General features: G+C 44.0%; 2 protein-coding genes across 5 annotated transcripts in view; both read left to right on the top strand.

Moving 5' to 3' along the window:
* The window catches only part of LOC129780572 (uncharacterized), a 266,066-nt gene that overhangs the window by 5,973 nt on the left and 247,641 nt on the right, over positions 1-12,452 (top strand). The window lies entirely within an intron of this gene.
* On the top strand, positions 2,235-8,804 carry LOC129774418 (uncharacterized). The gene has a single exon (XM_055778153.1). The coding sequence runs from the start codon at positions 2,235-2,237 to the stop codon at positions 8,802-8,804; it is 6,570 nt and encodes a 2,189-aa protein (XP_055634128.1).

Below are 12,452 nucleotides of genomic sequence, written 5' to 3'. Positions count from 1 at the left end.
CGTTACAAGATGGCAGACAACTAATTTCGTCAAAACCCCATCAATATGGGTATCAAATGAAAGGGCTTGACTAGTAGATCACAGTTATTTATGAAATATGTAAATCCAAAATGGTGAAATATGTATTTTTTCAAACCCCCCTCAATATGGGTATCTCTTGAAAGTACTTGACTAGTAGAACTTAGTTATTCAGGAAAAATGTAAATCCAAAATGGCGAAATATGTATTTTTTTCAAACCCCCCTCAATATGGGTATCTAATGAAAGTACTTGACTAGTAGAACACAGTTATTCATGAAAAATGTAAATCCAAAATGGCAACCGTTACGAAATGGTAGACTACATTTCTTCTGAAAACCCCATCATATGTGTATCAGATGAACGGGCTTGACTAGTAAATCACAGTTATTTATGATAAATCCAACGCGCATTTGGGTATCGAATGAAATGATTTGACTAATATAATATAGTTAATCATGAAAACATTCCATTCGAAATATTTTAAAAACGTTTGGGATATAAAATGGGGAGAAAACTGTGTCGTTATCGAAAACTGCTATATTCTCCCGACTGATAATTCGACATGATCATCATTATATGAATCAAGTAAAATCAGTTCTATTGATTATAAAAAAGCTCTGTATGAATTGATTTCGGAACTGGTAAAGCGATCTACAAATCTTGGGTCAGACGAATTAGTCTTCTTCTTGAATGGCGTTAACGTTCCCTGTAGAACTTTTGCCGTCTCAACGTATGCATTAACTAGCGTCATTTATTAATACTTAGTTGAGATTTCTTAAGCCAAATAACACGCCTTGGATGTATTCCGAGGGGCAAGCTCTAGAATACGCGTGACCACAGTGCAAGTCGAAGGAAATTTGTTTGACGAAAAAATCCCTCGGCCAGAACGGGAATCGAACCCGAACACCCGGCATGATAATGTGAGACGCCTACCACTCGGCCACGGGTGCACCGCAGACGAATTAGTAGCCTAACCAAAACTGCTAGATCCTCGCTTCAAGCAACAAGATTTTGGGGATAACAGAAAGTACAACTATGCACACCAGTCGTTGATAAGGATGCTAAAAATGACATCCATAGAATACACACCTACGAAACTACCACAAATCGTTGGTGATGAAGCGCTGTCATCTGTATGGGAGGAGTTTGATGCATTGGTTGGCAATCTTTGATCCTCGCATGATCCAAAAGCTGCTGCAACACTCTATTGTAGATAAACATTTAGCGGAACTACATTTGCTAAGACTCTTCGTTTTGGTGGAATGAAAGGAAATCTATCTCTCCGCGGCTCTATCTTTTTTTTTTGAAAATATTATGTACAAGCGAACTATCAACAACCGTCGCCAAGGTACAGGACATCCAATATAGGGCACACCAACACATTTGGCCTTCCATTTTTGTTTATATAGATAGAAGATATAGGAATGTGTTATTCCATCTGAAAATCCTTTTCCACTTTCGAATAAAAATCAATTTCGTTAGCGCCAACATCAAATGGACTAACCACGCTTAGCTAATTGTAGAACATATGGGAATTCAATTTTCCGAATTTTCCGATTTTTCTCTCCGCTATATTGATCTACGGGAAGAGACGAATACAACGAAATATAGATGACTCAAATTGAACCATTCCTTCCTCGGGTTTTGCGCTTACCAACACATTTGGCCTTACATTTTTATTTATATGTATAAGATATGGAAATGCGTTATTTCGCCTGAAAATCCATTTCCACTTACGAATAAAGATCAATTTCGATAGCGCAAATATCGAATGGACTAACAACGCTTATTATGATGTAATTTTCGAACATATGGGAATTCAATTTTCCGAATTTTCCGATCTTCCTTCAGAGTTTTCCGAAAATTTTCCAATTTTTCTCTCCACTATATTGATCTACGGAAAGAGACGAATACAACAAAATACAGGAGGCTCAAATCGGACAATCCCTTTCTCGGGTTTTCTGCTTACCAACAGATTTTGCCTTACATTTTTATTTATATAGATATAAGATATGGAAATACGTTATTTCGCCTGAAAATCCATTTCCACTTACGAACAAAGATCAATTTCGATAGCGCAAATATCGAATGGACTAACAACGCTTATTGTTGCGACCCAGTCGTGACCACAATCTTTAAGATTTATAGGCGAATTTAACCTCAAACTCGACGAGTGATTTATTGTTCCAAAGACAGTCGAAGTACATAATTGCAATGTCTTTGAGGAATAAGAGGAAGAGTTTGATGCGGCAGGTAACCGAAGACGAAGTGGATGCACGGGATTGCATCATGTGCACGCGACCGAACACTGCAGACCAGTGGATGGTCCAGTGCGATGTCTGTTCGAAGTGGATTCACTTTTCGTGTGCTGGCGTGGATAAAGGTGTTGAGAACGAGTGCTTCGTCTGTGCAAAATGTACCACTCCACCTCCACCACCTAGATCAAAGTCCGGAAAATCGTCCTCTTCGAGTACTCGTGCTAAGCGAGAGCTCGAACTCCAACGGCTAGCCGAGGAGAAGGCTATGCGAGAGAAGGGGTTGCAGGATAAGCTGGATTTGGAAAAGCAGTTCATCGAGAAGAAGTACGAGATTCTGCAAGCGGGAATTGATGAAGACGATAATGACCGAAGTGGACGGAGCAACCGTAGTGTCCGCAGCGCTCGGAGCACAGTTCAAGGATGGGTGGATAAGCAGGAAGAGTTGACCATGGTCGCCGGTATCGGAAACAACGAAATTCCCACCGGAACCACGTCATCCACTGGAACGCTACCCAAACGAACGTCTGCCCCGAACCAGGATGACGGCCAAGTAGCTAGCTCTTCTGCGGTTGATTGTTTTACCAATCAAATTCCTGCTGCATCGTTAGCCTCCAATACGCACAACGGCGTAGTAACGAGTGGTGCTATGGTTCAGCAAAGCATACAACTTCCAGTGCTGCCGAGCTATCCAGCCTTGCAGATCTCACCAGTTACATCCCGTCAGCAGGACCTGCTACCGGTAGTGAGTATGGTCATCTCACCTGCGTCAGCATCCGGCACTCAGGAGTTTTACCGCCCAGTGCATCATCAACAGCTGAGTGGTGTTCAACAGCGGCAGCATGAACGAAGTCTGCAGCAGTTAGAGTGGTATCCAGCTTCCAGCGCTGCTCTAGCCAGTAGTGCATCAATACCAATTACAATTAGTAGTAAGACACAGCAGATAGGTAGGTTCCCTCCGAATGTACCGCTTCCGATGGTGAACCAACCGCAGTCGAGTACTATGAATAATTTCTTACCACATGATTGTATAGTTGGTAGTAGTATAGTAGGTACCACAACACAGTGTGTGAAAGATTTAAATACTGGCAGGTATCCGCCAGTCCTCTCACGTGAGGTCCATAGTTTGAATTCTGCTTACATTCCATCGATCCAAATGTATACCTCGTCTCAGTCCACCGTTGATAACGTTCGGAATCCCGTTAGTACGTTCACGGCATCAGTGATTTCTCCACGTTCATTGTCTAATCAACAAGGGTTGAGCGTTTCCAGCTATTCGTATCCAATAACCTCGCCGGTAGTTGTTGATAGATTAGTGCAAGAATCACCACGGTTGGGTATTCCGCAAACTTCTTGTGTTCCGAGTGTTGGTCAGTATCCTCCTGTATTCGGTTTAGGCGCACGACAAAGTTTCGCTGCTCCCACAATTCCTGGTCTTGGTCAACAAGCTACTTCGTGCGCGACAGGTATTCAGCAGTTCGGGGCAGCATCAAATGTCGTACCCGATTCCATTCAACCCCAGGTGCCGATGTTTGGGCCAACAGCGCAACAAATCGCCGCTAGACACGTTGTTCCGAAAGATTTGCCAGAGTTCACAGGAGACCCAACGGAATGGCCACTCTTCGCGAGTAGTTACTACAATTCTACTGCTATGTGTGGCTATTCGGATGGAGAAAATCTGATGAGGCTACAACGTTGCCTCAAGGGTAAACCACGGGAAGCTGTTCGATGTCACCTACTTCATCCATCGTCCGTGCCGCAGATAATGGCGACGCTGCACACTCTCTATGGTCGGCCGGAATTGATAGTTCGGTGTCTTCTTAATAAGGTTCACTCTACGCCTGCTCCCAAAGCGGATAAGTTGGAAAGCTTAGTAAACTTCGGACTCGTCGTGCAGAACCTATGCAGTCATCTCCAATCGATGGGAATGGAAGCCCATTTGTCGAACCCTACTCTACTCGAAGAGCTGGTGGACAAATTGCCAGCCAACATAAAATTAGATTGGGGTCTGTATCAACGTCAACTGTTTGTGGTGGACATGAGAGCATTCGGGGATTACATGTCAACGATCGTTTCTGCCGCCAGTAAGGTCACACTTTGGACGGAGGCAGGGAGATCTGATAAGCAGAAAGGAAAGGAAAAAGGTTTCCTGAACGCACATTCCACCGAAGAAGCTACGAAGCACGAACAACGTGAGGAGCAAAAGTGGAATAGCAGTGGAACCCCGAAGGTTATCGAAAGACCGAAGCCATGTCTGGTGTGCAAAAAGGAGGGTCATAAAGTAAAGGATTGTCGCAGTTTTCTTAGTGCAAACATTGAGAATCGATGGAAATTGGTTCAGCAAACGAACGTGTGCAGGCGCTGTTTGATCCCGCATGGTAAGTGGCCATGTAAAGCCACATTATGCGGAATGAATGGTTGTGAACTACGTCACCACAAATTGCTTCACCCTGGGAGACCAGAAGCATCATCAAATCCAAGGATTCCACCATCAACGACTACCACAGGCACAATTAACCTCCATCGACTACAGCCACGTCCTACCCTTTTTCGAGTTCTCCCAGTCACCATTTATGGAAAAGACTCGTCAGTGACTACGTTAGCGTTCCTCGATGATGGATCATCCTTTACATTGGTCGAGCAGGAGCTTGCGAAAGAGCTTGGTGTTACAGGCGAGGCTGAACCGCTTTGTCTACAGTGGACCAGTGGCATAAAACGAATCGAAGCGAAGTCACAGTCAATTCAATTGCAAATCGCTGGTGTAAACGACAATAGACAGCATGCTTTGAACGACGTACGTACAGTGGAGAAGCTTGATCTTCCACCGCAGTCCCTGCGATATCCAGAGTTAGCAGAAAAGTATGAGTACTTGAAAGGTCTACCAGTAGCGAGTTATGACAGAGCAGTTCCTCGAATCCTTATCGGAGTGGACAATGCCAGTTTGCTGGTCACTTTGAAGAAAAGGGAAGGAAAGACGTACGAACCTGTTGCCACTAAAACAAGGCTTGGTTGGACAATTTTCGGAACAGTGGAAGGCTTCAAGGGCACGCTTGAGCAGCGACATCTTCACATCTGTGCTCGGTCGACCGATCAAGAGTTGCACGATACCGTAAAAGAATTCTTCTCCGTTGAGAGTATATGCGTTGCCGTTGTACCAGAGGTAGAAGGAGAGGACGATCGTCATGCTCGAGAGATTTTGAGCGAAACCACCATCCGAACTTCAACTGGAAGATTTCAGACGGGTCTGCTTTGGAAGCACGACTACGTTGAATTCCCCGACAGTCGGGATATGGCAGAGCAGCGGTTGAAATGTCTCGAGCGAAGGCTGGCGAAGAATCCGAAATTGTATAGTAACATTAACCAGCAGGTAGTCGACTATCAGCATAAGGGTTATGCACACAAATTGTCGAGAGAAGAGTCAGTCAACAGTGACCCTAGACGGGTGTGGTATTTACCATTGGGAGTAGTGTTGAATCCCAATAAACCGGAGAAGATACGAGTCATCTGGGATGCCGCGGCCAAGGTAGAGGGAGTATCATTCAACTCTATGCTGCTGAAGGGCCCGGATCTGCTGACTTCGCTCACAGTGGTGCTATATCGCTTCCGACAACGTCAAATTGCCATTGCAGGAGACATCAAAGAGATGTTTCATCAGATACAGATTCGGCGTGAAGATCGGCAGGCGCAGAGATTCCTGTGGCGAGATGAACCAGGAAAGCCAGCTCAAGAGTACGTCATGGACGTTGCGACCTTTGGATCGACGTGTTCGCCATGTTCGGCTCATTGCGTCAAAAACAAGAACGCCGAGGAGTGGAAACATCAGTTCCCAAAAGCGGCTGCAGCTATCATCGAAAACCACTACGTGGATGACTACCTCGACAGCCTAGACACGGACGAAGAGGCCGTGGAGTTAGCGCTTGAGGTGAAAAAAGTTCACGCTAAAGCCGGTTTTGAAATCCGGAACTGGTTGTCGAATTCGGAATTGGTCACTCGACGGGTCGGGGACTCAAGCCAGCAGATCACGAAAAATTTCATGGCTGACAAAGGAACGAGTACTGAGAAGGTACTCGGAATGGTGTGGAAGCCGAAGGAAGATACATTCACATTCGCAGTCAAATTTCGAGAAGATGTCCAATTGCTGATCAATGGAACGAGCGCACCGACTAAACGCCAAGTTTTACGGGTGGTTATGAGTATTTTCGATCCTCTTGGAATAGTAGCTGCATTCGTGATTCATGGGAAGTGTCTGATCCAGGATATATGGCGTACCGGTATTGGCTGGGATGAAGCAATCCCCGGAGAACTACATGACACTTGGCGACGCTGGGTAGAAGTTCTTCACAGTTTGAGTCGAATCGGAATACCAAGGTGTTATTTCCCGGGTTACAGTTCCAGCAGTTTGCCGAGCCTTGAACTACATGTCTTCGTAGACGCAAGCGAAGCGGCCTACGCTTGCGTCGCCTATTTCCGGATGGTAGACCATGGCCAGGTTCGATGCTCGCTCGTTGCAGCTAAAACTAAGGTGGCTCCACTGAAGCCTATGTCGGTACCACGGCTAGAACTTCAGGCGGCGGTTATTGGCGCTCGTCTGATGAAGTCCATACAGCAAAGTCATACGCTGCCGATCTATCGACGCGTCATTTGGAGCGATTCTAGGACGGTCCTTTCATGGGTAAGATCTGATCAACGGAAGTACCGTCAGTTTGTCGCTTTCCGAGTATCCGAAATCCTGGATGAAACAAGCTTGGACGAGTGGAGGTGGGTGCCCACACGTCTTAATGTAGCAGATGAGGCTACTAAGTGGGGGAAAGGGCCCAACTTCCAGAAGGACAGTCGGTGGTTTTGTGGCCCGGAGTATCTTTACGCAGATGAATCAGAGTGGCCAAATCAAGATCTACCGACATCTGACACAGTAGAAGAACTGCGTCCAGTCTACGTTGCAAACCAGCACCATCGGGCGCCGGTTGAAACTACAGTTGATTACAGGAGATTTTCCAAACTCGAGCGTTTATTAAGAGCCATTGGTTATGTTCGGCGTTTCAGTGCAATAACGAAGAAGAAATACGACGCAGAAATAACCTGTTCCCCAGTACTTTCTCGACAGGAAATCTTGGAAGCTGAGTTGACAGTATGGCGGTGGGTGCAAGCAGAATCTTATCCTGATGAGCTAACAATCCTGCGGGGAAACGAGCAGTTGCAACCACATGAGCGCAGAAAATTGGAAAAATGTAGTCAACTTCGGAAGCTGTCTCCGTTTATCGACGCCAATGGCGTATTGAGAATAGATGGGCGACTCAGCAATGCATCGCATACCACATATGATGCGAAATTCCCGGTGATTCTGCCTAAGGACCACCGTTTCACGGAGCTGCTTGTTGAATGGTATCATCGGCGGTATGCACACGGGAACGGCCAAACAGTACTCAACGAGATGCGACAGAAGTTCCATATATCCTGCCTACGGACATTAATTCGAAGAGTTGCGAAGCAGTGCCGGTGGTGTGCTGTCTACCGATCCACCCCAAGGGTTCCTAGGATGGCTCCACTCCCAGAAGTCAGGGTAACCCCTTACGTTCGTGCCTTCACCTTCATCGGTGTGGACTACTGTGGTCCCTTTCCGATACGATCAGGAAGAAGTGAGGTGAAAACCTGGGTGATGCTGATTACCTGTTTGACTGTTCGTGCCGTGCACTTGGAATCAGTCGGTAGCTTGTCAACAGAAGCATGCAAGCTAGCCATTCGACGGTTTATAGCCTGGCGAGGTGCACCGCAGGAGATCTACAGCGACCAGGGCACAAATTTCATTGGTGCAAGCAGGGAGTTACGAGAGGAAATTGCGAACATCAACAGATCAATGGCAGGAACTTTCACCAATAGTGAGACGCAATGGCACTTCAATCCGCCTGCCGCCCCTCACATGGGCGGAGTTTGGGAGCGCTTAGTGCGTTCTGTGAAGACAGCTTTACGAACTATCTCTACCATCAAGAAGCCGAATGATGAGACATTCCGTACGTTCCTGGCTGAAGCTGCATCGATTGTCAACTCAAGACCATTGACTTACGTGCCTTTGGAGACAGAGGACGGCGAGGCGCTAACGCCTAACCACTTCATGATGTTGAGTTCCAGTGGCGTAGTCCAGCCAACAAAGCCCATAGGTACCGGGAAAGCTCTTAGAACCAACTGGGATACGATTCAAAATCTCTTGGACCAGTTCTGGCTAAAGTGGATCAAGGAGTATCTTCCATCCATCAACTGCCGTTCCAAGTGGCTTACGGACTCTAAACCTGTTCAACCAGGAGATTTGGTGTTATTGGTTAACAAAGAATCGCGCAATGGTTGGGTACGAGGCAGGGTTGTGAAGGTCTACAAGGGAAAGGACGGCAGAGTTCGGAGTGTAGATGTTCAGACGGTAAATGGCGTGCTACAGAGACCGGTTACTGGACTGGCAGTGCTTGAGGTGCTGAATGATGGTACAGCTGGAAGGGATGTCCAGCAATACGGGTCGGGGATTGTTGGGGAAACCGATTAGCCTGACCACCCTGTCAACCGTTCAGTTGTCGAAAAGGAAACTTCTGAAGGGCAGTTGACAATTGTCACATTCAAACAATCAAAAGAAATAGACCAATAGGGATAGACCAATAGCAGATAGGGAAGTAAACAAACACAAAACAATAGAAGGATCGATAGGAAGTACAAACGTGGAAGTTTAAATAGAGAAATTACGATAATTGAACATTGAAACTTATTTAAATTAACAAATTAAACTTATTGTAAGTACACACAACATTGAATTACACCAAACATGGAAAATAACATATATTTACATCGAAACAGATAAAGTTAGAAAACGTTGCACAACAGTCCGACACAGATAGCGAAATACACAAAAAAGGACTATAAATGTAAGTTTACACTGAATTAAACATTATATTATAACACTCATGAAATAAAACTTCTAGCTTAAAGCATTCTCCAACTTAACAACGAGTTTGCTCAAAAGAGTCCCGAAACGCTTGTGGTCACGACTGGGTCGCAACACTTATTATGATGTAATTTTCGAACATGTGGGAATTCAATTTTCCGAATTTTCCGACCTTCCTTCAGTGTTTTCCGAAAATTTTCCGGCTTTTCTCTCCACTATATTGATCTACTGGAAGAGACGAATACAACAAAATAAAGAAGGCTAAAATCGGACCATCCCTTCTTCGGGTTTTTCGCTTACCAAAAGATTTTGCCTTACATTTTTATTTATATAGATTCCGGCGGACTTCTGTGCCATGTGAGCGAGTTTTTCCGAAAGCAAAACAAGTTTGCAGTGAAAGATGTGGTAGACTTTCATCAGATAACATTGAAAAGATAATGTTTATGAATAAAAAAAAAATGAAGATCATTGTGATGGAAATATATCAGAGAAAACCTTCAGTAAAGTAATATTTTTACTTTTCTCTGCACTGGTTATTGTTTTAAAACTTATTTTTTACGTCTTCCATTCTTTACATATCCGAATAAACTAGTTCTTGGAAAGAGCCGTCGAGCCGCTCACTGAAATGAACCGTTTTGCCCATCTCTAGTTTGAAGTATAAAAATAGATGGGTAAAAACATTCGCAACGCATCAACAGTAATAAAAATATTTCTCTAATCTCTTCAGGAATGGTCTTTTCGGATGATCTATTCCCGGTACTAGTTCTGGACATTTGACCTGGATAGTCCTTAATCAGTCCAGTTGCGAGTAGTAACGGAATCTATTGACTCATTGATTGGTAGAAGTTCATAATACAGAATCCCTTTCCCATCTCCCACACATAGAGAGCCATTTTCTTCGGATGAAAACTGTCTTCGAGTGTAGCAATGGTGGTATTTTGTGTTTACTATAATTTTTTTTTCGTTCAACATTTTTGTAAATGATTTCTTTTCATCACCCTCACTTCATTTGCTTTTAAAACGGCGTGTTTTCGTTGCGTTCATAAAGCGAGTTGCCAATCCATGAAATGCTTTGTGGTCAAATTGTGTGGAACCCATTTGTAATCAAGCTTCGTCAGGTGCTCCTAAACGAGGATTTTAGATATTTGTAGTGAACCTTGTGATGTACCGAGTATTATTCTTGATCAGCTTCTCCACTGGTTATCATCAGTGACAAAACGAGCTTTCCGGACATTCCAAGAAAAGCGCCTTAGAATGTTTTTTTTTCTGCAGATTCTGTCTATATATTTTCGTTGCACAATATTAGAGAGATCGAATGATTTTATTGCAACTCAGCTGCTTAATATTCGATTCGGAGCATAAACTACTTAAAGATAGGTAGACAATTTAATGGAACGATCAACTTCAACTCTGGGTTTTGGTTTCTTGGGTTTCTCATCTAAAACACATAACAAAAACAACTTACGCTCGATTGACTCATATTATGTTCGCTTTTCATTTTCCAACATTTTCCAACATTTTCCAACCTCACCACACACACACACACATATGAACTGGCGACAGGCCCAAATGTCGAGCCGGTATGTGGATCAATGCAAGCCGGGTTCAGTTTTCGCCATGGCCCTCATGGCACGACGCTGACTGCTGCTCCGATCGTGTGAATCTTTGTGTTGGAATCACAGTTTCTGTTGCGGGTACATGTATATCGGGATGGTTAAATTTAGAATTTCTACCGAATATTTGCATTGCCTCTGCTAGCGTGAACGAGGCAATGATGTACAAGGAGATGAAATCGACGACGGCGGAATGTACGAGAACTCAGTGAAGCGGATTGAAACACACGAACTCAGATGGAATATCTGATGCTGCTGCTGCCGCTGGCCGTGAGCGGCGTGAACATTTTAACACGCAAAATATTCGTTTGTAACTGAAATCAACATGGTCACGGGTGAAATAGGATATTCACGGCGGTTTATGTGTGAATATGGCGAACGGCTTTCTCAAGCCTGGTTGGCTGGAGCTGTGAAGTTTTATTTATAGTTGTTGTCGGCCCTTTTCTCTGTTCGTTTGCCGCATGAAGATTTATTTGAGAAAAGCAAAGCTGGGATTCGGTGGCGATCAACCTGACTTGTCCATCGTGTATCGAAACTGTGTTTCGAGAAGTTCGTCGTGGAATGTAAATTTATAGCTGTAAGTTATTACAATTGTATCTGTCGTGGATACCAATGTATTTTTCTGTAAAACAACGATTCTTTTTCATGTAGAAATCGTAAAAACAGAAATATTAGCTTAGAGCTTCATAGAACCATTACATAATCTTGATTGAAAATTTTATCTGCCAGGAGCTACCCGAAAGAAGCGCTCAATTCAACGCTTCATAAATTTCAATCAAGCAAATGTGATTACCATGAGCGTTAAAAAAAGCAATAGCCCACCCCTTCCGTAAGCGTTTGTGGGTCATTGAAGAAGAAAAAACCTTCCTGGTCGTCTACTTCATAATCACTTAAATCTGCTCTGTTCATATTTCCAATCAATGTGCCTCTCTTTCGGATGCATCGGACGTAACTCACCACACCTGAGCACCGTTTTGGGCTTGCTTGTACGTCCCCCACACCTTGACCGAATATTAATCGTTGGGAAGGAAGAAATTACAAAATCTAATTAACGAACGGGTACGATATTGGCAAGCCGCGAGAGGATCGGTTCGGGATTTTGTTCCGTGCCTGCCTAGTTTCGAGGTTATCGTTGGCAAGGCCATCACAGTAACTGTAATCATATAATGGCTGATGCTTGCAAATGGACTCGTGGTGATGAAATGTGTTTTTCTTTGCCCGCTTTACTCTTTCCATTGTTTTTCGCCATTTTCATTCGAACCCACCCATTTCCTTTTGATTATGGAGAGGAATTTTACATAATATTCGTCGTTTGTTCCACAGCTCTCGCAGTTGGAAAATACCTTCTTCACATCCAACTTCACCAATAAGTTCGTACTCACTTCTAAATTCACACAAGCTCTCACTTCAGGCAAAAACAAAATATATAAAAAAAAACTATTCGTTTGTTTTTATTTCGCACTTAGAATGCATCGATTTTTTTGGAATAACTCCTTAGTAGAAAGTTTTGGTGGCCCTGAAAGGGGTCGATGGTTTGTGTGGCTCTATGGAAGCAGCTGAGGAGGTTTGACTCATGATTAATTCACGCCAGAACAATACACAAGCTCGTCATATGTTGCAATTTGTTTATATTTATTCAACG

The sequence above is a fragment of the Toxorhynchites rutilus genome, chromosome 3, assembly GCF_029784135.1.
Source record: "Toxorhynchites rutilus septentrionalis strain SRP chromosome 3, ASM2978413v1, whole genome shotgun sequence".
In the NCBI taxonomy this organism is placed as follows: domain Eukaryota; kingdom Metazoa; phylum Arthropoda; class Insecta; order Diptera; family Culicidae; genus Toxorhynchites; species Toxorhynchites rutilus.
Note: the sequence above shows the minus strand (reverse complement) of the source record. Positions and strands in the feature narration are given on the sequence as shown.

What these genes read in the sequence shown, in the direction of transcription:
- LOC129774418 (XM_055778153.1), top strand. Translation starts at nt 2,235, where the DNA reads ATGTCTTTGAGGAATAAGAGGAAGAGTTTGATGCGGCAGGTAACCGAA.